Source organism: Eurytemora carolleeae, unplaced genomic scaffold (genome assembly GCF_000591075.1).
Source record: "Eurytemora carolleeae unplaced genomic scaffold, Eaff_2.0 scaffold619, whole genome shotgun sequence".
NCBI classification, from domain to species: domain Eukaryota; kingdom Metazoa; phylum Arthropoda; class Copepoda; order Calanoida; family Temoridae; genus Eurytemora; species Eurytemora carolleeae.
The window spans coordinates 75,589-103,338 of record NW_019396512.1 but is presented as its reverse complement, the minus strand read 5'-3'; the positions used below and the strand labels follow the sequence as shown (position 1 = coordinate 103,338).

At 32.1% G+C, this 27,750-nt stretch overlaps 1 protein-coding gene across 1 annotated transcript; it reads right to left on the bottom strand.

Moving 5' to 3' along the window:
- Positions 1-5,977: 5,977 nt before the first annotated feature.
- Positions 5,978-27,387, bottom strand: LOC111704669 (myosin-VIIa). The gene is made up of 11 exons (XM_023476981.1): positions 27,113-27,387; positions 20,225-20,345; positions 18,255-18,387; positions 16,367-16,495; positions 15,815-16,135; positions 15,550-15,608; positions 15,061-15,203; positions 12,929-13,032; positions 10,872-11,117; positions 10,191-10,322; positions 5,978-6,756 (listed from the first exon to the last, which is right to left on the bottom strand). The coding sequence occupies exons 2-11, from the start codon at positions 20,335-20,337 to the stop codon at positions 6,547-6,549; spliced, it is 1,590 nt and encodes a 529-aa protein (XP_023332749.1). The 5' UTR covers positions 20,338-20,345; positions 27,113-27,387; the 3' UTR covers positions 5,978-6,546.
- Positions 27,388-27,750: the final 363 nt, after the last annotated feature.

The following is a 27,750-nucleotide window of genomic DNA, read 5'->3' as shown; positions in this document are numbered from 1 at the left end:
TCTTAAGTTGTGTTTGTTTGAAAATATGTACATGTTGAATTTGTATATTTGTACATGTACACATGTTGTTGTGTTGTAATTAGCTAGTGTGTTCTGTATACTGCAGTGCTCGTGTATTTATGCAGTGAAAGTGAGTGAGTGACAAGATATAATGCCAGATTTTCACATTCTTACAACCAGGGGGAGGGGAGGGAGGGGTAAGGAAGGGGGGAGGGTGACAAGGGGGTTGGGGGATGTTAAATTGAAGGATTAGGTGCTAAACAAAAGGTAGTTAGCCAGGAAAGTTAAGGATGGTTTCAAGTTGAATATGATGATTCCAGTGTCACAAAATTTGTTCACAAAATTAATGTTTTACACTTACGCACACAATTCATTTTCATCCGTTTGGTATAAATCTTACAAAGGAATTGAGTCTTTGCCACAAACTCTGATTTTCTAATCACTATATCTTTGGAACCAAATGTTGCAGACCTTAGATATTTCAAACTATGAATTCTGCTAGATCAAATAATCTGAGTTTGAAATATCAAAGGTTTACAACATCGAGATCTAAAGATATTGAGGTTTAAATATTGGATTTTGTTCCAAAGACTCAATTCCTTTGTACAATTATTTATCATTCATTGTTACAAAGAAATAAACCTCACAAAAAAAGATAATTTTTGGATGCATCTAATAATCATTTTTTTTTTATTTATTATTTTATTCGTATCATTTTTGTTACTATTAACAGTTGATAAACTTGATAACTGCATAAATTGATTAAGAAGACGGATTGAAAATGTTAATTTTCTTCTATGTATAAAATGTTTTTCATGCTGGATTTAATCCAATTGTTAGGACTTGTCGCCTGTGATTGGTTGAACGACATCTATGATATTTATGTTAAAAATAAAATATGTGAATAATTAATTTTATTGTTTATATTTCATGTGTTAGAATAAAATAAACATATTTTGGATATAAATTATTAATTATATATTATACAGAGAGAAATCTGCTATACTCCTATCCTACCCTGATATACACCTAGAACTAGAGTATACAGTATACAGAGAGAAATCTGCTATATCTCCTATCCTACCCTGATATACACCTAGAACTAGAGTATACAGTATACAGAGAGAAATCTGCTATATCTTCTCCAATACCCTGATATACAGCTAGAACTAGAGTATACAATATACAGAGAGAAATCTGCTATATCTTCTCCAATACTCTGATATACAGCTAGAACTAGAGTATACAGTATACAGAGAGAAATCTGCTATATCTCCTAGCCTTCCCTGATATACACCTAGAACTAGAGTATACAGTATACAGAGAGAAATATGCTATATCTCCTATCCTATCCTGATAAACAGCTAGAACTAGAGTATACAGTATACAGAGAGAAATCTGCTATATCTCCTCCAATACCTGATATACAGCTAGAACTAGAGTATACAGTATACAGAGAGAAATCTGCTGTATCTCCTATCCTACCCTGATATACAGCTAGAACTGAAATATACAGTATACAGAGAGAAATCTGTATCTCTTAGCCTACCCTGATATACGACTAGAACTAGAGTATACAGTATATAGAGAGAAATCTCCTGTATCTCCTAGCCTACCCTGATATACAGCTAGAACTAGAGTATATAGTATACAGAGAGAAATCTGCTGTATCTCCTATCCTACCCTGATATACAGCTAGAACTGGAGTATACAGTATACAGAGAGAAATCTGCTATATCTTCTCCAATACCCTGAAATACAGCTAGAACTAGAGTATACAGTATATACAGAAAGAAATCTCCTGTATCTCCTAGCCTACCCTGATATACAGCTAGAACTAGAGTATACAGTATATAGAGAGAAATCTCCTGTATCTCCCAGCCTACCCTGATATACACCTAGAACTAGAGTAAACAGTATACAGAGAGAAATCTGCTGTATCTCCTATCCTACTCTGATATACAGCTAGAACTGGAGTATACAGTATACAGAGAGAAATCTGCTATATCTTCTCCAATACCCTGATATACAGCTAGAACTAGAGTATACAGTATACAGAGAGAAATCTGCTATATCTTCTCCAATACCCTGATATACAGCTAGAACTAGAGTATACAGTATACAGAGAGAAATCTCCTGTATCTCCTATCCTACTCTGATATACAGCTAGAACTAGAGTATACAGTATACAGAGAGAAATCTGCTATATCTCCTATCCTACTCTGATATACAGCTAGAACTAGAGTATACAGTATACAGAGAGAAATCTGCTATATCTCCTAGCCTACCCTGATATACAGCTAGAACTAGAGTATATAGTATACATGAGAGAAATCTGCTGTATCTCCTATCCTATCCTGATATACAGCTACATCATGACAACAGATGGGTTGCTGAGAGCTCCTACTTCTCTAGATGCTGAGGAAATAATTCGTTTTCTCTAAACTGGTCTGCTGAACATTTTTATCCTCTCACATCAACATTATTGTTCACTTTGTAGACATATGATTGTTGGATTAAGAATTTCTAGAAAAATATTTATCCCTGCAAGATGCCCAAGATTTAACTGTATATAATCACTCATAATGAAACCAATATTGTATTAATTTAACTAACGTTATACAGCACCATGTGTGAATCTGAACATGTGGCGAAGATCTTATAAACATCCTTCCACCTTGAATCAGGGTCCGTAAACGTAATTTTCATTGATAAAATTTAAAAAGATTCCCAATAAAGATTTGTATGATAAAGTTAGAATTATTTATCCATGTGTATAATTTGGAAAATGATTATTTTCATCTGTGGTTTCTCTACAAATGTGACTTGCGCATTTCTACTGCTGGAAAACAATAGAGAAATTATTAGAATTAATCACTGGCTAGCTTCTGAAAACCAAACTGAAGTTCATCTGTGGTCAGCTTATCAGAGTTTAGAATTAATATCAACCAGTCAAACCATTTTAGAATCAAGCTGCCGATGGCAATTGCCCTGTAATTGTCACTGTCAGCAATGTCATATGATAAGACAAAAACAAGAATAAAGTATAATATATAAATAAAGTTTCTTGTCGGAAAAGTTGATCATGGTTGAAGATGTTTTTCTTCATAGAGAGGGTCACTTGAAATTTCGCCTATAATTTCATTAAGATTCAAGATGGTCTCTCATTGAATTATAGTGACTCAGACCAGACAAAATCTGGGGTTCTGCAAACGATTTTAAAGCATTTAGAGTTATAGAAAGACTAGAAATTTGTGAAAATACTCACAAAAATTTAATTTATATTTTAATTTTTTGTTAAATCTCACAAAAAATGTTCTAAAATTTTTTAAAGAATTTGAAAAATTTTACCATTAGGGAGGGTACAGCGAAATAAGTATAGCATGTCATGCAAAAAAAAAGATTTCAGTCATGCACCGCCTTACTTCTCTCAAGGTTACTACAATTACATCCTGTAAAGGATTGACATTGTCCCCCCTCCCCCCCTCCCCTGATTAAAACTGTAAAATTTCCGTCATATTCCGAACATGAAATATAAGTTTCAAGATCAAACTTTCAACAAAATGATTTTAGTCTTTGCCACAAACTCTGATTTTCTAATCCCTGTATTTCAAACTTTGAATTCTGTAAGATTTAATCATATAATTTTGAAATATCCAAGGTTCACATGATCAGGTTGGAAAGATAAAGGGATTATAGAAAATTGAATTTTGCGGCAAAGACTGAATTTCTTTGCACTGCACAGACTGCGACTTGAGGTTAAACAAGAGTTAATTTTTATTTCTTCACTTAATTTCTTATTATTTAGGGCACTACGCACTTTCCAGGTTACGAACCAAAATTACCACTCTTAAAAATTTCGTAATTGTTAAAAGCATCTCTTGCTCAAAGTAATGCTATCTATCATACATTGATTGCGTCATTTTTTACGGATAAATTAATAAGATATCAAAATGTCGGATCGGATTCAAATATTTAAAATATTTTTGCAAGTAATTTTTGTTGCTCCATCGAAACAATCAAATAAAACAAAAGTTTTTCTACCGTATGGTGTCAGGGTTGGTTTTCTAATATCAATTGGAAAATAACTAACCATGAGAAAATATTGGTAATCCATAAAATATCCACAGAATTTTAATTGTTAAATCAACTTTCATTTAAAGAGAGGCTTGTCACGTTCCCAACGATCCCCTTTAAACCTATATCCGATCACCCATATGGAAGATATCGGAATTTTTCCGGAAAAGCGTTAAATTCTGACCATTTCATTCTTTTTCTCCGATTGCACAAATTTGGACATTCATAGAAAACCGCAAGTTGACCTAACCTAACTTTGCTCAGACTAAGGCTTAAAGGGTATAAAAATCAGCCAATGGAAGACCACTAAAATTAATGCCTACTTTTCCTTTAAGTTTAAAATCTATTAAACAATGACTTTCGTAAAATAAAATCATTTTATGTACACAAACAATTAAAAATTCAAAGTTTGATAAATGTAAAAGTTTAGATATTTAATGTTTGCAGCCATATGCCCAAAATATGCAAAAATAAAAGTTCTGTCTGTATAAAGGTCTGTTTGTGTACAACGTGTGTGGTCTAGTTTGGACCCGCAGGACCACATGTCATGGTCATTCTTCATGTCTCCTTAAATCGGTCTTTCCAGGCCATAATATACACAGTTGTAGACTCAGGTTTCTTACAAGTTAAGAGGAAACACTCTTAAAGAGAATCAGATTTAGTTTTAAAGTTGGATGGAAACTATCCTAAATGAATTTATCAGAACTAGTTTTAGAGCAGAAAGGAAACCATCCTAAATAAATATATCAGGCCTAGTTTTAGAGTATAATAGAAATCGTCCTAAATACTATCAGATCTAGTTTTAAAGTAGGATGGTAACCGTCCTAAATGACTTTATCAGACCTAGTTTTAAAGTAGGATGGAAGCCGTCCTAAATGTTATCAGATCTAGTTTTAAAGTAGGATGGAAACCGTTCTAAATAATATTAGATCTAGTTTTAGAGTAGGATGGAAACCGTCCTTAATGGATATATCAGATCTAATTTTAGATTAGGATGGAAACCGTCCTAAATGGATATATCAGATCTAGTTTTAGAGTAGGATGGAAACCGTCTTAAATGGATATATCAGATCTAGTTTTAGAGTAGGATGGAAACCATCCTAAATGGATATATCAGATCTAGGTTTAGAGTAGAATGGAAATCGTCCTCAATGGTTTTATTTCTAGGTTTAGAGTAGAACAGAAGCCCTCCTAAATAGTATCAGATCTAGTTTTAGAATAGGTTTCATTGAATTATCTGTATTTCGCTACTGTAATAAAAATAATGATTGAGCATAACACCTCTTTTTAACCCAACCTAATATAACAGAAGTAAAGCATAATACAAAAACTTCTCTAAGACTCTGAAAAATTTAATAAACAATAATTCCATGCCTGATTCGTTTCGATTAGAAAGACTTTTTTCAAATGTCCAAAAGCTTAGGTCTTTCGCAAACTATTTAGAGGAAAATGAACATTTTAAACAATATTTGCTTTAATCTTGCAGGAAACATTGCAACTGATACACTGTATAATATTTTCCTGTGATGTTGAGATTTGTGTGAATTGTTTGTCGTGAGTTTTACCAAGGCTGTTCGATTTAGTTTTAACAAAATACACAATGCACCATCATCGAATACGTATACGTTCACATGCTTTGAAAATGTGGTTTAAATTTGCAAATTCAAATGCTCTAGCTTCATAAGACTGCAGGTTTCAACAAATATAATAGAAATGGTTGAATTTAATTTCCTTAATTTCAGTGATAAAGTTTCTTTTTAATTCTGAAAAGCCAATTTTTAAAGATAGTTAAAGTCTCAGCATAGAACGATATCGTTAAAAAATGTTTCAACGAATAATTTATTAAGTAACTTTCATTTGTTCTAATAAATAGACAATATTATTTTTAAATGGTATCAGGTTAAGTTTAAAAATATATATTTCTATTAACATTGTATATTTTATAACAGGAATACTTTTTAATACAGAATATAGGACTATAGTGTAATATGGTCGTACTTGAAAACTTTCAACTTTAAATTAAACATTTTATACCAAATTAATGTTTTACAATTCGTGCAACCATCACTTGTACTTGTACATGTACATGTATGTACTATGTACATACGGTAAAATTTAATATATGCAGAGAATACTGATTATTTTGTTTGTTTAATGTAAATAGAGAATAGTAAAGGTTTGGTGTGTAATATAAGAATAAAGCAAGTCAGAACGACCGTGAAAATTTCACTAAACAAAATACATATTTGTTTTTAAACATCTTTTAGGTTTTCGACAAAATAAGTACAATTTTTGAAACAGATGACAATAAGGGGTTTTTAAAGAGACATATTGAAATGTTTGGCTAACATTCGTAAACTTCAAGTTTTGGCACCGTTTCACTAATTTTTAACAATTTACTTTCATAAACATTAACATGAACACTAATTGCGCTTTTCTTCACGGATTTTTGTATTTCCAAAACCGGTTTTACTTTTGTTTCCCGCCTAATTGCTTCTTGTTAGCATTAGTTAGCATGAGAGATATATACGAGGTTAGTAGATCATCCATCTTCTGACCGAGGTTCGTCTCACAGAGCAGCCTCGAACCTCGACCCGGCTCCCCTAGGTTCATGTTGAAGTATCCAGGTCCACTTGACCAGCTCGCAATACGGGAGAACGGATGGGTCACTAGGATTTCCTGAAAGAAAATACAAAATCAAATTTTAAGCTCACCGCATTTTACAAATTATCAGAGTGGTACTTGCAGACTATTCTATATTTGTGAGAAAATATTGAATTATTGAACTAGGATTTTAGGTTGCTCTGCGTCCCTTTTTCCAGTTATAATCTTATCTATTTAATATAACTTTTCAAGGCGCCAATTGTTTATCAAACCCAAAAAGACAAAAAAAAAATATATTAATAATTTTTAAAAAATCGTAAAAAGAACAAATTTTGGCCGGCAGTTTTTCACTGGTTCAAGTTTAAGAGAAAGGGTTCAACTTGCCATTGATAGATTCAGAAAGTCCTAGCTTTTATTTGGTCTTTAGATTTAAAAACAAAAATGTTACGCCCCAGCTTCTGTTATCAATCAGAGGAGAGTAGTTGGTGTGAACTATAACCCTGAGGTCTGGCTGCTTTGGAAAATATAAAACTTGACTTGTATTTTGCAAAAAAAAAACATGAATATTCAATAATGAAAATTTGCATATTTACAGAATATCTAGAAAATCTAGTCTTTGCACTGGGCACTGCACCCATGAGCACATGAATATGCAAAATATGTCTGAACTCAAAACCTTAAGACCTTTAAACCTTTAAACTTTAAAGACAGTATTTAAATGCCAAATTTTGACCGTGTAAAAAGATTCCAGTGAAAACAATTTCAGCAGAAAATTGCAGATTAAATATTACATTCCCTCCCTCCCCCTCCCTCCCCCCCACACACACACAACCCCAATCCCAACTTTATTTTATTAGTTCTCTCATTAATATGTCAGCTCATAGGAAACAATTTGTACAATGTACATCCAAGTTATATTTTTATATGTAAAATAATTATGTTAGCATTGAAAAATATGCATAATAAAATTGTATTTTAATGTGTAAACTTTAAAAGTTGAAAATACTGAAATTCTGGAAAAAAATGCTATTTTCTTGAATTTAAGATTAAAAGGTGAATTTATTTTTGTAATGATATTTTAGCGAGTCAGTACTCACTTTCAGTACAGAATTACAAATTGTTATATCCATCAAAGGATACACCCTATAGCTGAAAAGGACTGCACAAGCGTAATTTCAAGTGGTCCTCCTTGCGAAAATGACAATACCCGATTTACAACGGTACCCTTAAAAGCTTTGTATGATCAAGTATGAATTCGATATTCACGTGCTTATTTATTTTCATTTGCGGTTTCTATGCGAAAGGGACTTGCGCATTTCTTGTTTATAAGAAGCAATGGAGAAATTATCAGAAAAAAATACTTTTCGTATTAGAAAAACGACGGTATCTTCCACTTTTTTGACCAGATTAAGGTTTCAAGGGTACCATTGTAAATCGGTCAGTGTCATTTTTGCATGGAAGGTCCCATTAAGCCACTCCCGGCCCCATCTCATAATGTTTATTGAACATTTTAAATTTCACAATATCATCTAGCATTTATCTGCTATTAGAATCTAGGTTTTATATCTAAATTTAATTAATGTTTAGCATTCATATTCAATTCAGTTTATAAATAATATATAGATGTATATCTAAACTATTCAGTATTCAATAATATATAGATGTATATCTAAACTATTCAGTATTCAATAATATATAGATGTATATCTAAACTATTCAGTATTCAATAATATATAGATGTATATCTAAACTATTCAGTATTCAATAATATATAGATGTATATCTAAACTATTTTTAGAAGTGAAGGTTTCATCTATATATGTCTACAAAATGTATGTATATCTAAGTTTCATTTATTTCTACTAATGTATATAGTGTATTGGTGTACATATATATCTATTGACATATTACTATAAATTATTATGCGTGTAATGTAACGTGTAAGTTTCATCGATTTCTACTACTTAATTGTATGTAGTGTATATATATCTATTTATACATTACTGTAAATATTATGTATGTAATGTAACGTGAAAGTTGTATATATATCTATTTATATATTACTGTAAATATTATGTATGTGGTGTAACGTGTAAGTTTTATCTATTTCTACTTTTTGTATGTAGTCTTTAGGATTTATCTATAAGAAAAGATGGCTTCAACAAATAATTTGAATTTTTAATTGTATCAACATCATGTTTTAAGCTATGCAATCTTCAGGATACTCGTTAATCTATATATATCTACTCTATATGTATGCAGTGTTAATTTCACCTATTTTTACTTTTTGTATATATATATAGTCCGTATGAGGTCCAGGTTTCATCTATGTATAATATATATCTATCTAGTAAATGTATATGGTCTAGGTTTCATCTATGTATAGTATATATCTCTCTAGTAAATGTAAATGGTCTAGGTTTCATCTATGTATAAATGTAAATGGTCTAGGTTTCATCTATGTATAATATATCTATCTAGTAAATGTATATGGTCTAGGTTTCATCTATGTATAATATATCTATCTAGTAAATGTATATGGTCTAGGTTTCATCTATGTATAATATATATCTCTCTAGTAAATGTATATGGTCCAGGTTTCATCTATGTATAATATATATCTATCTATAAGTAAATGTATATGGTCTAGGTTTCATCTATGTATAAAATATATCTATCTAGTAAATGTATATAGTCTAGGTTTCTCATGATATTTAATACATTATTCAGTAATTTCACACACAGGGTTGCATCACACGCAACCATATTGCACGCTATGGTTCTAAACTTTATGTGCGCGTGCTTCAAATTAAGAGAAAACCAGAAAACTTTCTTTCAATATTTCTTTGAACTTATATTTCGTAATACTGCAGCATTGTTTAAAATTCGTTCACTGTACAGTGTGCGTCAAGCTAAAGTAAATTGCAAGTAAAGGAATTGAGTCTTTTCTTATTCCTATATCTATACAACCTGATGTTGTAAACCTTTTATATTTCAAACTTAGATTAATTGATCTAAGGGAATTTCTAGCTTGAAATATCTAAGGTGGTTGCGAAGATATGAGGATTAGAAAATTTGCGTTTGTGGCAAAAACACAATTTCTTTGAAATATTTTATGTTTTCAATCCTAACTCCTCTTATTGAAAAGAAGAACAATAATGTTTTAAATTTCTAATCTGTAAACAGGATAAATTTACTTTTTACATACTTCTGAAAAAATTAAAATCTCGAGGAGCTAAGATCAAGAGGTCACAAAGTAGTACCAGTAGTACATGTTACCTTCTTCATCTGGTTAGTTTTCAGTGAATGTATTGCACTTAGTTGGTAAGTTTTGATTTGGGAAATGACCGAAAAAATAATTATATGTGTTGGGTTAGGATGGTGTTAAAAACTCATTCAAAAAGTGCTGACTAAATAGTCACAACAAAAGTAACGTCTTACGCATTAAATACAAGGCTTAAAAATCACTAATTTTAGGATATTTTTATTTTTTCAATATTCTTTTTTACCTTTGATTGTGGATGAATAAGACTGACTCCTTGTTTATTGATTGCTATGAGTAGAAGATCAGGATAGTTTGGATCTGTGGTTTGTTTTACTTCAAAGAAAGCTGAACCAAAGGTTGGCCAACGATAGATAACCTACAACATGAAGAATTAAGATAATACATTATTTAAAATTTTTAAAAAGGGATGAATGGTCAAAGTCAACTTATTACATACATATTTGTGTTTCTCAACTGAGTCTTTGGCATAAACTCTGACTTTAAAATTCCTACATCTTAACAACCCAATGTTGTAACTTGTAGACCTTAGATATTTCAAACTATGAATTCTGTTATATCAAATAATCTAAGTTAGAAATATCAAAGGTTTACATTGTAGAGATATTGGTATTAGAAAATTAGGATTTTTAGTAAAGACTCAATTCTTAATTAAGTCTTAACATTCCCATATCTATTCACCAAAAACTTTTAAATAGTTTTTAACAATGCTAAAAAAGATTCTTTGCAATAATTGCTTTATAATTAGTCTATGGCCAACGTTAACCCTAACTATCATAGATTACTTCAGAGCCTTCAAGCTAGATAAATTTCATTTTGTTCAAAATAATAAGTTTATCAAAAAAAATCTAGATAAATTAAGATTATGATATTTCTTTATCAAATTTTCACATAAAAATCAAATTACCTTGAGAAACGCAATTTTTGCGTCTTCAGAGGACATTCCTGAATCTTGGTTGTACGCTTTAGCAATCTCCCTTTTCCAGTCCTGGGTTGGAACCTGCTTCTGCAGATCTACTGGAAGGATATCCTTGAGAACAGCGGAGATGTCCTGCTTGGTCTCGGAGTAGTTGATCCTGTACATGAGGGAGGCCAGGACAGCAGCCTCCTCTTTACTACACTGGTGGTAGCCTCGGAGCAACTTTGGGTACTCCTAAATAATCAGTCTTGTAAACTTTTCTTCCGTTCACTTTTATACTTTAAACTTTTCTCTATACTTCTTTATTCAATGATTTAATTTTCTAGTTCTTTACTTTTTAAACCTGATACACTATCATCAGTTCATCTTGACATCCTTTCATTGGCTTACCTCATCATTCTTTTATCCTTTCTTCCTTTTGTCCTTTCGTCCCTTTCTCCTTTCGTCCTTTCCTCCTTTCGTCCTTTCGCCCTTTCGTCCTTTCGTCATTTCCTCCTTTCGTCCTTTCCTCCTTTCGTCTTTTCGTCCTTTCGTATTTTTGTCCTTTTTTCCTTTTGACATTTCGTTCTTTCGTCCTTTCGTCATCCCATTCTTTAATTCTTTAATCTTTGTCCTCAAATTTTTAAATCCTTACAATCGTTTACTCTTTCAACCTATTATCCTTTAATCCTCCAAAATATCCTTTCATTCATCCTATCACCCTTTCATTCATTCTGCCACCCTTTCGTTCATTCTGCCACCCTTTCATTCATTCTGCCACCCTTTCATTCATTCTGCCACCCTTTCGTTCATTCTGCCACCCTTTCGTTCATTCTGCCACCCTTTCGTTCATTCTGCCACCCTTACGTTCATTCTGCCACCCTTTCATTCATCCTATCACCCTTTCGTTCATTCTATCACCCTTTCGTTTATTCTGCCACCCTTTCATTCAGCCTATCACCCTTTCGTTCATTCTGCCACCCTTTCGTTCAAATACCCTTTTAATTCTGTCACTTATATTGTGCATTTGTAAAGAATAAATGATCGGTTTAATATTCGATGATCATCCTGTTAATATGATCGTTTATTCATTAATTCATTAATTCATCCTTCTTATTATTCATCAATGAAGCTATAGGTTGGCAATATGAATTGATTTATTGAAAATTGATGATAAACTAAACATCAATTAGTGAGCAAACATAATGAATTTACTGATCAAATATGTGCACAAGTATTTATTTATGTTTCTTAACTTTTAAATTAGGTAGAAACAACATGAAAGTTAATTGAAATCATGAAAATTAATCGGCTTCTTAGGGGCTTCGCGTCAATCTTCTATTCTAACTTTTAATTGTGCTCTATTTGTAAGTACCTTCTCTTTAGTGCAATATAAAATAATAACAAAGCTCGCGGATTCATTGATATTTTTCCATGGAATTTTTAAATTTTAATTAAATCAAAAATTTGTGGAGACAATTTTTTGTAATTTTGAGCATCAACAAACCTTCATTGAGCTTATGTTAGATCAAACATTAGATTAAGTGTGTATGAAAATATCTCCGAAAAATAAAGATTAAGTAAACGAAATGTTGTATAATTATATTACAGACAAAATTATCTTAATTTATGAAGTGTCATTAATCAAGCTGATTTGTAAGAAGGTGAAATGCACAATGATCAAGTACTTTAGAGTTAATTAGGTTTAATGAGTTATCAACAGGTTTATCCAATTAAAAACTAGCTACAGTCAGATAGTACGCTCATTGCTCGTTAGCTGATTAGCCAGTAGGCTAATCAGCTACTGAAAAATTGAGCTTGCTAATAGCATTAATCATTGAGCTTGTGAGCCTGAGCCAATTAAAAAGCAAAACATTGAATTAGTAAATCATTGAGCTATCAAATGATTTATATACAGTAAATGATTAAGCTTTTGAATCTGTGAATCAATGAATAAATAGGATATAAAACAACCTACTAAATCTTATTTGAGCTATTACATTATTGAGCAATTGAGCTATCAAAGTATTAAGCTATCTATTACATCAATTAGCTATTGCGTATACCTGATGATAATGAAAGATGATGTCTGCTTGTCGGTCTTTCCCAGGGATAATACTTGTCCATAGTTTTCTCATGAAGAAAACTTGGTATGAAAACTGGGCAGGAACTGAAACAAAACTTGGCATGAAAACAGGGCAGGAACTGAAACAAAACTTGGCATGAAAACTGGGCAGGAACTGAAACAAATTTAGCATGAAAACTGGACAGGAACTGAAACAAATTTAGCATGAAAACTGGACAGGAAGTGAAACTAATTTAGCATGAAAACAGGGCAGGAACTGAAATAAATTTATCATGAAAACTGGACAGGAACTAAAACAAGTTTTACGCAGCTATTTTTAGATTCATATTAAGAATGTATAAAATCTGTGAATTAAATATGGCACTTTTTAATCGAAGAAATTATTTTTTTAAATCTACCAACATAGGATTAATTAGTAAGGAGTAAAATGCAAGTACTGCACATATGTCACATAAATTGTCTTGTTTTTTCCTCCATGTAATCTCTAAATGCCTGGCTATTACAATGATTACATTCAAGGTTGCCCACAAAGGACTTTAATGAAGACCTTAAACTCTTAACATATCACGATCTGTTAGTTTAATTCACTCTACTAGACTAGACTGCTTTCAATCTGATAAATAAAAATGTGTAACGAGAGAATGAAATAAAAAAAGTGCTCTAATGTAGCACATCAAAAATTTTAAAAATAAAACTAAAAATTTTGCATAGTTTGAAATAAAAATTCATTTGTCCCTTAAAAAGTTTATTTCTAACATAAAAACTTTGATGAATTTGCCAAATGAGTTAACTCCTTGCAAACTCTTTAATATTAACAATGCTTCGTATATTACAAAGCAAGGTTAGAGTGCAGAAAGATGAAGGGCTCGCCGAGGAATTAGCACAAGAGTTAAATACACGGTTAAACCCTGAACTTTAAACTCAAGGTTAGAGGTGTGTAACCAGGTTGGTGCATAGTGCAGATATATATATCCAGGTTGGTGCATAGTGCAGATATATATCCCAGGTTGGTGCATAGTACAGATATATATCCCAGGTTGGTGCATAGCAGATATATATCCCAGGTTGGTGCATAGTACAGATAAATATATCCAGGTTGGTGCATAGTGCAGATATATATCCCAGGTTGGTGCATAGTACAGATAAATATATCCAGGTTGGTGCATAGTGCAGATATATATCCCAGGTTGGTGCATAGTACAGATAAATATATCCAGGTTGGTGCACAGTGCAGATATATATCCCAGGTTGGTGCGTAGTGTAGATATATATCCCAGGTTGGTGCATAGTGCAGATAAATATCCCAGGTTGGTGCATAATGCAGATATATATCCCAGGTTGGTGCATAGTGCTGTTATATATCCCAGGTTGGTGCACAGTGCAGATATATATCCCAGGTTGGTGCATAGTGTAGATATATATCCCAGGTTGGTGCATAGTGTAGATATATATCCCAGGTTGGTGCATAGTGTAGATATATATCCATGTTGGTGCATAGTGCAGATATATATACCAGGTTGGTGCATAGTGCAGATATATATCCCAGGTTGGTGCATAGTGCAGAAATATATCCCATGTTCGTGCATAGTGCAGATATATATTCCAGGTTGGTGCATAGTGAAGATATATCCCAGGTTGGTGCATAGTGCAGATATATATCCCAGGTTGGTGCATAGTGTAGATATATATCCCAGGTTGGTGCATAGTGCAGATATATATTCCAGGTTGGTGCAAAGTGTAGATATATATCCCAGGTTAGTGCATAGTATATATATATATATACCCGAATTCGAAAGTATTGAAAATGTTGAATATCTAGGATGTTATCTATCAAGGTATGGTATAGCTATGGCACGCTGGGATCTTAATTTTCTTTAATATTTCAACTAGTTGGAGATCTTTAGGTAGAAAAAATGAAGAGTAAAAATCATCTCATCAAGTTTAAACGAGTTTTAAAGCATTTGAGTACATATGTAGTTATAGTACACGTCAAATTATTTACATTTTGTAATGCTTTTTACCACCAGAGGCGCAAGTATCTATACAGAGGCAGTGTACTCAAGCGTAATAACTTTTTTCAAGATTAGAATGACAATCAGTGCATTTAATTACCTTCTCTAGGAGATTTCGATTTCCTGATCCAATCTATCAGATGTCGAACAAAATCAAAGAAGAAATCTCCCTCGGGAACAGAGATAACTTTCTCTCCGATCTTGACAAACAAACTGAACCCTTCAGCTGATCTTATCTTCAACCTAAAATAAATATCTTCTACAATTCTTATATCATAATTAATTTTGATCTCTTTTGCTTAAAATGATTTGCTGTACTCTGCGTGTGGTCTGTAAGTATTTTCTGATTTGTTGTTTGTAGAACGTATGTATAATCTGTATAGTCGGATGTCTGCTTTCTATTGACTACTGTGTGTTGTCTGTTTTCGTTGATTGTTGTTGTCTGTTTTCGTTGATTGTTTTTGTCTGTTGTCTGTTGTCTGTTGTCGGTTGTCTGTTGTCTGTTGTCTGCTGTCTGTTGTCTGTTGTTTGTTGTCTGTTGTCTGTTGTCTATTGTCTGTTCTTATATGTTGAATGTTGTCTGGGTTACCTGTGGGCTATTCTATTGCATAGATCTACAGTTCTCATTGAAGAATGAACCTCGTATGCCTGTAATGAAAAAATATAGTAATATCTTTTTTGGAATGTCAAGGAATTTATGATTAAAAGATATTATATCCAAATCATATTATTTTGTAATAGTTCTTAATGGTTAAACCGGATGGGGAGATAAGATAACCTGTGTAATCTTCATAAAAAAAAACTTTTTCAATAGCTTCCTGAAAATCAGAGATTTACTTAAACATTTAAATTACCTCATCCGTATCATCTGGAAAGTATACTTTGTGAAATATTTGAGTTGTTTTATGCTGAATTGCTTCCACTTCAACTTGATGAGGAGGATATTTCCTTTGTCCATGTCTAATCGTCTTCTGTAATCTTAGAATAGAATCCAGTGCTATTGGATGTCGTCTTGTTCTTTGAAACTGGTTTAAATCCTTCATTAGGTTCTGAGAGCAAGCAAATAATCCCGTAGCCAACCACATTAGTTCCCAGCCTCTCTCCTCAGATAACCGGTTTCTATTCTCAGTCAGCTGTTTCATTATTTGACAGTACACTTCATCCCGTAGTATTTCCTAAATATGTAAACAATAGTCAGCTGTTTCATTATTTGACAGTACACTTCATCCCGTGGTATTTCCTAAATATATAAGCAATAGTCAGCTGTTTCATTATTTGACAGTACACTACATCCCGTAGTATTTCCTAAATATGTAAATGTAAACACTAGTCAGCTGTTTTTTTAATTGGCAGTATGATTTACTGTCTATTTTTACAGTACAAAGTAAAATATACTTAGCACTTACGTGTTTAAGAGGACCATCAAATATGACGTCTGTGAGTTCCATTCCAAGTCTTGTACGGCGGCCTGGTATATCTCCCATGTACATGAGAATATGATGGTAGATTACACAAGCTTGTACAGTCAGTTCCTCCTTAAAAGTAAACACTTAAACAAATTTTAAACAGATGTTCACTTTTAAAAAGTGCCTTAAACGATTCACATTGGTTTCTTTTTTTCATTTTTTGCAACCATATTTACATTTCTTCCAAACATGTTTACATTCACACCAAATAGGCTTACATTCCTCCCAATCTTGCTTAACTTCCTCCCAAACATGTTTTTATTTCTTACCAAACATGGTTAAATCCTCTCAACCATTTTTGAATTCTTCCCAAACATGATTACAATGCTCCCAAACATGTTTACATTCCTACCAAACATGCTTACACTTCTCCCAAACTTGTTTAAATTCCTCACAAACATGTTTTTATTTCTTACCAAACATGGTTAAATCCTCTCAACCATTTTTGAATTCTTCCCAAACATGATTAAATTTCTTCCAAACATGTTTACAATTCTCCCAAACATGTTTACGTACTTAAAAAATATCTTGTTATCGATTGTATACTAAAATGGTACTTGATACTTAAGTATTCTGATATGCCTGATAACATTATGCATAGATGGATCAGATGCGATGAGACTGCATATTTAAATATCAATCTACCTGAAGGTTTGGNGATCCAGACAGCTTTGGAAATTATGCATCAATATTCTAGACCGGGTTACAACCCTTGGCCTTTGGTATTTCATTACTAACTCACTTATACATTTCTTAACCCTGTACATTGTACAATGTACATTTTAGACCTACATCGCACTTTATTCCAGATGTAATTTAAAGAGAGTAATTGGCAACATGCTGCTGCTGCACTTCAGATGACTGTTTTCGAAGTTTATTATTGTTAAAAATTCTATAAATTATAGCAAACAAAGGATATTTTTTATTATTTTTCTTGTGAAAGGTAATTATTTCTTAATTAACTTCTTAGAAAAGAAAATATATTTGATCTACGCACTATTATATAGTTAAACCCTAAATGAGCCATACATCAAAAGAATTTATCAAATGTAGTCTTGACAATTTTACTTAAATTTTAGTATTTGCGAAAATAAATAAATAGCCAAGAATATGCGGGAACAGTTTGAAAGAGCTTCATGTAATCCTTTAAAAAACCAAATATCTGCAACATTTCATTTTCAGAAAGTGGAGGATACGACATTTGATGAATTCTTCGATGTATGGCTTATTTAGGGTTTAACTGTATAAATTAATTTATAAAAGAACAAAAGGTTAATTCAGCAGTGGGAGTTAGGGGAAAAGGTCAAGAGATAGGGGGAGGGGGGAGGCAAGAGCGAGGGGAGAGAGGCAAGAGAGAGGTGAGAGAGAGGGGGAGCATATACAGAGAATAGAAGGTTAGACAATTCAGAAACAAAAAATCTATGAAAACAATAAGAATAAGGACCCTTATCATAAAGATGAAAGATACATGATGGTCTATACGAATAGAAAAAAAATTTGTAATGAAAAAAATAGTAAGAAAGTAAAAGAACCCTTATGAAAAATGAAAATAACTGCAAATAAAATGTAAAATTTTATATAAAAAAGAAGTTTCATAGAAAAGAGTTCATGAGGGGGGGGGGAGAGTATACCATAGAAGGTTTTATAAATCAGAAAAAAAAAATAAGACAACAATAAAACTATAAAAGCTTTAACATAAAAGGCAGGAATCAGAAGAAAAAGATTAAAAAACATCCTCATTTTTACAGCCAATGTTCATTGTACAGAAAAAAGTTTAAAAGAAGATGTTAAAGACCAAGATCTATGAAGAGATCTATAAACTAATTACCTTATTGTGTAATCTCTTGAGTAGAGGTTCCTGTATAGGGAAAGGTGAATACCTCCAGAGGTCAGGACTTACTTGACCTCTCATCTTCGAGGTCATATCATGGGTTGACGACTTCGGGGAAGAACGGTTGGATCTAAAATAAATAACATTATTTTTGGACAATTTTAATTTATTCATTTACTGAAAAGCTTGAAAAAATACATAAAACACAACTTGCGATTTATTTTTGCAACTCCGATATTTTTTTTGCAAATTTTAATCTTTAAGCGTTCGTTATAAAATGTTGCGAATTTTTCTGTAAAGTTATTATTAAGAGAAGTAACTCTGATTCTCTTCATAAATTTATTTTCTAATCGCTTCACCTAAACCTTTGCAACCTGATAATGTATGCCTTATCATCTAGTAGAATACAGTTCAAAATATTAGAAGTCAGCGACAAAAGGTTACAAAAGTATAAATGTTATAAAATCAGATTCTGTGATTATTTAAATCTCACGAATTATACTTTTAACCCTGATGTAAGCACCGCTATTAGGATAAGAGTATATCTTAAGCGAAATCTAGATTTTTAAATTATTTTCAATATTTAGATTAAACCTTCTCTACAGAAAAAAAGTAAATATGTTATAAATATGTTTTCAATGGATGCAAAATAAAATTCTTAGTTAGAAATAAATGTAAAAGAAAAGAATGCAAACTATTTTCTTTTATTTTTAGAAAAAGCCGTAAACCTCCTTTCAGAGATAAATTCTATTCATTTTTTTCTCTCTGAAAAATTTTAAATCTTAATAATTGGTAAAAAATGTGATTTTCGAACATTTTAACTTCGAGTTAAAAATAATAAGCAATATATTACCTACTTTCTTATCTTTTATTATTATCATCTTATTTTACTAAACTATCTTTAAACGGTTCTCGTCAAAAATCTAGAAAAAAACTCTGCTGCCTATAATATTTCTACGAAATTAGGTTTGGAATGTATCCAAGCTTGTGCATATTTAGTGACGAAGATTGATTTATTTTCGAAATTTGAAACTTGGTTTAATTCTTGTGGTTTGTTGGCTAGTGTTCTTATATTCAACCTCAACCAACCATTATTCATCATCAGTCAATATTTCAAGGGAGCTATTTATGTCATTTAAAAACATATTTCCAATGCCCCGCCCACTGCGCAATGAAATAAGTTTTATCGGAACAAGTTAGTTTAAATGCTTCAATCAGCTAAATAATCAGCTTTATTAACGTTCAGATAGATTAAATAGACAAGGTCCTTAAAGGTATATTATTGAAGTTACAATACATGATCATAGCTCAGTTTTCAAAGCCAGTTCATTAAAATATAATAGACAGCTAATTTTAAACTGAACCTTAATTTCTTTATTATAAGAATTTTTACAATTAGTAATTTGAAAGTTTTGATTTTCAAGAATTATGCATTATTACTCAAGAGATATATTAATATAATACGAATTTATTGTTGCATTTCCTAAAAGTTGTGTCATCTTAGAAATCTCTCAATAAAACAATAAATCAATAAAATTTACTTGGATTCTGAACAGAAATTCTGTAAAAATATCTAAGAAAATGAGATTGGTACATCTCTTTCATGACATTGCGTTGTAAAATACAACCTATTCTTCATAACGGCTCAGATTAAAGGGACTACTGGCGTAATTTCAAGAGACTCTGTTTAATAGGACACCCTTTAAACCTTTGTCTGACCAACATTGTCAGAGATAACCTTGTTTTCCTATTTCCAAACTTTGTTATTTTCAATGGAGGTTTCTCTTTTAAATTAAGTTTAGACGTTTCAAAATATTCCAAATCTAGACCAAAAAAAGGAGCAACATACTCCTTTAGCTTTAATTTTACATCCAAGATTGAGAAAAGTCAGTTGCATACAAGGATTTCTAACTTTTTAACATATCTTTCAAAATCTTTTTTCTGTTGAAAATGTATTAAAAAAGTACCTGAAGTGATCTATAGCATACTCTGCCAGTGTGTGAGGCGGGTCCGGTAGGGTTAGGTTGTGCAGGTAGGTCGGAGAATACTTCCGCCTTCTCTCAGTTACAGACACGCCCATTCTTATATCTACATAGATAGATAGATAGTTAAATAGTTATCTAGATAGATATATAGATAGTTCTCTAGATAGACATAAAGATAGTTATCTAGATAGATATATAGATAGTTATCTAGATAGATATATAGATAGGTATCTAGATAGATATATAGATACTTATCTAGATAGACATTTAGATAGTTATCTAGATATACATATAGATAGTTATTTAGATAGAAATATAGATAGTTATCTAGATAGATATATAGATAGTTATCTAAATAGACATATAGATAGTTATCTAGATAGATATATAGATAGATAGTTATCTAGATAGATAGATAAATATAAAGTTAAATAGTTAATGAGTAAGATAGTGAGATATATATATAGTTTATTGTCAGATACTATAGATGTTTGGAAAGATAGATGAAACAACTCTATATAAATGAATATGTAGATACAATATAGATAGTTATCTAGATAGATAGATAAATATAAAGTTAAATAGTTAATGAGTAAGATAGTGAGATATATATAGTTTATTGTCAGATACTATAGATGTTTGGAAAGATAGATGAAACAACTATAAATGAATACGTAGATAAAATATAGATATAATTATACGATATAAATCCAATATAGAAGATAGTCATGATAAAACAAAATCCATCAATAAAATTATCTCATATTATTTTTTCGTGATTTTTTAAAAACGAACTTTGCCTAGAGTTTTATAGGAACTTGTATTGCCTGATGACAGGTTTGATAAGGTTTTTTTAACACCGACTGAAAGTTAGAATACTTCCTAAATTAACTGTAGAGGTCATTACAAGGGACTCTGTATTTAAAGCTTGGAATCACCGATTCTCAAGAGTACCATTAAAAAGCTTTATCTGTTCAAGAATACATGAGATATCACCATTTTAAAAAATAATTAATTTTGATTTTGATTTTTTTAGAAGCAATATTTGTTAAAATGTAACACGTTGGAGGCCCAATGTTTGAGGCTAGAGGCTTGAGGCTTTAGGTGTGACGCTATAGGTTCAAAGCTAGAGGTTTGAGGCTAGAGGCTTGAGGCTTTAGGTGTGACGCTATAGGTTCAAAGCTAGAGGTTTGAGGCTAGAGGCTTGAGGCTTTAGGTGTGACGCTATAGGTTCAAAGCTAGAGGTTTGAGGCTAGAGGCTTGAGGCTTTAGGTGTGACGCTATAGGTTCAAAGCTAGAGGTTTGAGGCTAGAGGCTTGAGGCTTTAGGTGTGACGCTATAGGTTCAAAGCTAGAGGTTTGAGGCTAGAGGCTTGAGGCTTTAGGTGTGACGCTATAGGTTCAAAGCTAGAGGTTTGAGGCTAGAGGCTTGAGGCTTTAGGTGTGACGCTATAGGTTCAAAGCTAGAGGTTTGAGGCTAGAGGCTTGAGGCTTTAGGTGTGACGCTATAGGTTCAAAACTAGAGGTTTGAGGCTAGAGGCTTGAGGCTATAGGTGTGACGCTATAGGTTCAAAACTAGAGGTTTGAGGTTAGAGGCTTGAGGTTAGAGGTTTGAGGTTAGAGGTTTGAGGCTAGAGGTTTAAGACTAGAGGTTTGAAGCTAGAGGTTTGAGGCTAGAGGATTAAGGCTAGAGGTTTGAGGCTAGAGGTTTGAGGCTAGAGGTTTGAGGCTAGAGGTTTAAGACTAGAGGTTTGAGGCTAGAGGTTTGAGGCTAGAGGTTCGAGGCTAGAGGTTCGAGGCTAGAGGTTTGAGGCTAGAGGTTTGAGGCTAGAGGTTTAAGACTAGAGGTTTGAGGCTAGAGGTTTGAGGCTAGAGGATTGAGGCTAGATGTTTGAGGCTAGAGGTTTGAGGCTAGAGGTTTGAGGCTAGAGGTTTGAGGCTTTAGGTGTGACGCTATAGGTTCAAAGCTAGAGGTTTAAGACTAGAGGTTTGAGGCTAGAGGTTTGAGGCTAGAGGCTTGAGGTTTGAGACTAGAGACTCGAGGCTTTAGGTTTGACGCTATAGGTTCGAGGCTATAGGTTTGAGGCTAGAGGTTCGAGGCTAGAGGTTTGATGCTAGAGGTTTGATGCTAGAGGTTTGAGACTAGAGGTTTGAGGTTTGAGACTAGAGGTTTGAGGCTAGAGGTTTGAGGCTAGAGGTTTGAGGCTAGAGGTTTGAGGCTAGAAAATGAAGATAGATTGATATATAGTACACGTGTAAAGATTCAAAGGAATTGAGTTTTTGCCACAAACTCAAATCTTCTGATCCCAATATCTTTGCAACCTGATGGTGCAAACCTTTGATATTTCAAACTTAGATTAATTTATCTATAATTATTAATAGTTTGAAATATCTAAGGTCTACAACATTGAGTTACTAAGATATAGAGATTAGAAAATCAGAGTTTGTGGCAAAAACTCAACTCCTTTGAAATGGAAGTTCGCTTGAAGTTACAATGCGCGACAGTCCAAGCTTAAAGAACAATAAGTTTAACATTAGATTAATAGTACCTAATTTTATTGTAACTACCATCAAAATATCAAAATTTGCCACCAATCCCTTTAAAGAGTAAAAATGTTCTAATCATTCTGGAATTCAATTCAGCCCAGTTCTTTTATTCTATTATTACATTCTCATGTACTGTTATTACTTTAAACAACCTTCAGCATTTTTTCTATTTGAACAAATTTTCTTGATTTTCACATAAAAACTATTGTAGCTGAATTTTTTGCCTTTGTTACCCCTTGGGTACCCATTAGCTTCCTTAAAAAATGTCAGCCCATTCGGTTTAGCCGTTTGGCCATGTATAGCTGACATATATATCTTTATATATATATATATATATCGTTTATATGTTCCCAAACGGCTGGACCGAATGGGCTGACATTTTCTTGTTAACACTCATTGGAAGTCTGGTCGTGACAAAGGCTTGAAAAAAAATTCTTTTTTTTCACGGGCAACGCCGGGCCCTTCAGCTCTAGTATTTTAAAAATATAAGCGAAGAGCTTTATTATATAGATAAATAAAATATGAATCTTAGTATTTTGAATACTGTTAGAAAGAGCTTATTCACTACATATAATGATTTATTACAGGTTGTCGTACTTACCGATCAGTTAAATGTTATAACTTAAAAATGAAAAGATTTTAATTTTTATTTCAAAATATGTTTTTGAAAGAAAAATGATCAAACAATAATTGACAAATCACCTATATCAACTTTAAAGCATCCTTGTCATTATATGATACGAAATCCTTGAGAATGATTGGGTTAAAAATAAATCTACATAAAGAGGGAGGCGAGGGAGGATTGTATTAGTTATAGATCTTTTGATTAAGAATCCGGAGAACTGGGAGGATCAGATTAAAATGAGGATCAGGGAATGATGGAAGGATATAGGGGATTTAAAGGATCGGAGTAGCAGGGGGATTGGTAGGATCAATTGTGGATTTAAAGCATTAAGGGATCAGAGGGATTGGAAGGGCCAAACAATACGGGAGGATGCAATTACAGGGATTGAAGGATATAAGGTATAAGGATTAGAATAACGTGGTTTTGTAGGGTCGTAGAAGAACTATATTGGTGGGATTTTACAGAGAAGAGAATGAGACGAAAAAGATATAAAGGACTAGACAGGAGGAGAGTTAAATGATCAAAATTAGAAAGAAGAGTTAAAGACAATTTGGGATTAAAATTTGAAGTACTGTTCACTTTAAGTATAGAGGAATATGAGACCTTGCCTAGTAACGTGAAGAAACATATGTTTGTACATTATGATGTATATATAAGTGTATATCAAGAACTTTACGACATGAGTGAGTAATTTCCTTTTTGTCATCAACCAAAAGCATGTCATTAAATGGGGGGGGGGGGGGGNGAATCAATAGTCAATTTTTCGTTTTTATCATTATATTAAATTTCTTATTCTTTGCGCATTTGTTTGCAGATATCTACGAAATCTTCAAATGTCGTCTTTTCACTACAAATTCCAAAAAATCTACAGAAAATGTTTGTGAACAATGAGAGATTACAGAAACTAATAACTGAATAAGATTACTTATTTTCTTGCCAGTTATTTCTCAATTGATCTCTCTGCCACACTAGAAATGCAGTTCAACTATCTGTGACTAGTTAAACTCCTTCTAATTGTAGGATCGAAACAAGATATAGAATCCTGCAAAATGGGACATTGATTCTTTTTAGTTTTTTTTGTGGGGAGGGGGGGGGGGCAGGACCCTCAAGTTTTCACAAGTAAATGAAGCCTGAAAATACGGGAGGAGAATGTTAATGTTTTGTGACTAGTGTGAGAAGTTTAGAATAAGATATGGAGGATATAAAATACATTAAATCAATTCTGATTTAATTAAATTCTATATTGGGAAGATTACATTTCAACCATATACAGCATATACTCATTTTTAGGTTTAACAGTTTCTTGATATCCTCATACATTCTAGACATTCTGGGCATTCTAGACATTCTAGACATTCTAGACATTCTAAACATTTTAGACATTCTAGACAGTCTAGACATTCTAGATAATTCAGGTATTCTAGACAACCTAGACATATTAGACATACTAGACAATAGACATCCTAGACTTTTTTATACATCCTAGACATACTAGACATCCTAGACATACTAGACATCCTAGACATACTAGACATCCTAGACATACTAGACATCCTAGACATACTAGACATCCTAGACATACTAGACATTCTAGATAATCTAAATGTTTAGATATTCTAGACATACAAGGCATTCTAGACATTCTAGACATTCTGGACACTCTAGATAATTTAGGTATTCTAGACATTCTATTTACGTACATGTATGTATTATATCTCTATGTATCTATATTTCTATCCATTTATTCTTCAGCTAAGATGCTTAAAGTATATAAATTATAGAAGCTGTCACACTTACCCGATTAAATACAGCTAGGTATATAACAGATTTTACAATTAGATAGATAGATAGATAGATAGATATATAGATAGATAGATATATAGATAGATAGATAGATAGATAGATAGATATTATTATTATTATTATATATATATTATATGGGGAATAGAAAATCAGAGTTTGAGGCAAAAGACTCAATTCCATTTCTTTTGGGTTGTGATAAGGTCCCCCTATTAAAGAGCTAGAGGAGAAATCCACCTCCCCATGTTGCGCCACTGATTTCAATCAAATCAAGTTTGCATAAGAAAGTAATTTGTAAATCTTCGTTTGATTATGATAAGAAATTAATCTCAAAAATCACAATGACGAAAATATATCTTAATGAAAAATAAGAATATTAAAAAATCAAACAAGCTTATTATCTTGGATAATAAGGGAGTGACCGGCAATGTATGGTAGTTGAACTAAGAATGTAGTATGCGGATAAATTATTTAGGATTCATTTGAGACACAAAAAAATTTGAATGGTGTATAATTACTGTGTTTTAGTGCAAAGTCGACTTTTAAAATCATCCATTTGGGTGGTTATGTTTTGAGAATCGATTTTTGAAAATTATTAATACCGATGACAAAATGATGTATAAAAAATTCGACAGTAATTTAATTAGATGTTTAGGAACATATTTTTCAACAGAAATTTGTCAATGAATCAATAGTCAATTTTTCGTTTTTATCATTATATTAAATTTCTTATTCTTTGCGCATTTGTTTGCAGATATCTACGAAATCTTCAAATGTCGTCTTTTCACTCCAAATTCCAAAAAATCTACAGAAAATGTTTGTGAACAATGAGAGATTACAGAAACTAATAACTGAATAAGATTACTTATTTTCGATGATAAGAGTTGACTTTTATTTTCTCAACCTTTTCCTAAACAACTAATTAGTTTACTGTAGAATTTTTGTCACATTTTTGTCGTCGTTATTTAATAATTTAAAAAATTCGATTCTCTAAACGTAACCACCCAAATGAATGATTTTGAATGCCGACTTTGCGCTTAAACTCGGTAATTATACATCATTTAAACGTTTTATATGACTTAAATAATACTTAAAAATTTCTTTACAATACTTACTACATTCTCAGTTAAACTACCATACATTACAGGCCCTTCCCTTCGATTCGCAATGGTACCCGTTCCACCTTAAACTGATCATTAACGTTGAATATATCATTTTTTTTAAAGATTTTAATTTTGACAATTTTTTCTTTTGTTTCTTAAGGCGCAGAAATAAGCATTTGCGCAAGCCAATGTATAAAGAAGCAAAACTTTAAACCATTGTGAATAACTCTATAAATGGGGAGTCATTTAAAATAAAGATTAATAAGATTTATAATCTATATCTTCCATCTTGTAACTGTTCAATAAATTCTATCTAATTGGGAATCTTCTAAATTTCTCTTAAATCATTGTCTCCTTTCTAGGTTAACACATCAACGGTCTGCAACATCAAGGATTATAAAATTAAATTTTTCAGTTCTTTTGTATTCATTTGTTTAAAAGAAATTGAGTGTTTGTCACAAACTCTTGTTTTTCTAATTCCTATATCTTTGCAAACCAATGTCGTATATCTTAGATATTTAATACTATAATTATGTTAAATGAATTAATCAAAGTTTAAAATATCTAAGATTCACATTATTGAGTTGCAAAGATACAGGGATTAGAAATTCTGAGTTTGACGCAAAGACTCAATATTAAAGTGATTTTATTTTAGTGTGAATAACTTTACAGACAGGTTTGATAAATAGAAGTACGAAATATCTAGTGCAGTGTATACATAACTATACAGTGTGTCTATGTAAGGTATATATTGCTAAGATGAGAAGATGATTGGTATTTTCTCCTGTAAACTGACCTGTCTGTATCTTCTATCTATCCCAGGGTTTAAGGTTCGATTAATATTCTCCCTCTGGCCGTACAGATCTCCCAGTCTATACACTCTAATTCACCTTCCTAACTTGACTAATATATGCTAAATATATATCTTTCTTTCGTTTCTTTTTAAATTCTCACTTTTTCCACTAATTTTCACATTGTATTCAATCCTAACAGGTAGAGCGCTCTGCAAAGATATTAGGAACACGCGCGCGTAGTGTTTATGCGCGGAGATCTAGGAATGTACTGAGCTCCGAGCGCGCCGGTAGTGTACATGGTGCGCCTTCCTTGATATTTAGTTTCATACATAACTTTACTTTACAATTATATCATGGTATATTATATTGCAGATTTTACGTTTTCCAAGAAAATGTCAAGCTAAAATAATCCTTAATCACATTTGACTAAAAAAAACATTTCAATGAGCAATTTTTATCATTATCTTCAACTGAATAGTTAACCTGAGGCTAAAAATCAACGTCAAAAGAAAACGATTCCAGACATTTAGTTTTTGTATTACAGATTTAATAATTACTTTAGTTTGCCGTGGACTTATTTACTCCATCCCAGATCTACATATATTATCTCACCATTTAGTTTGACTGTATTTTTTAATTA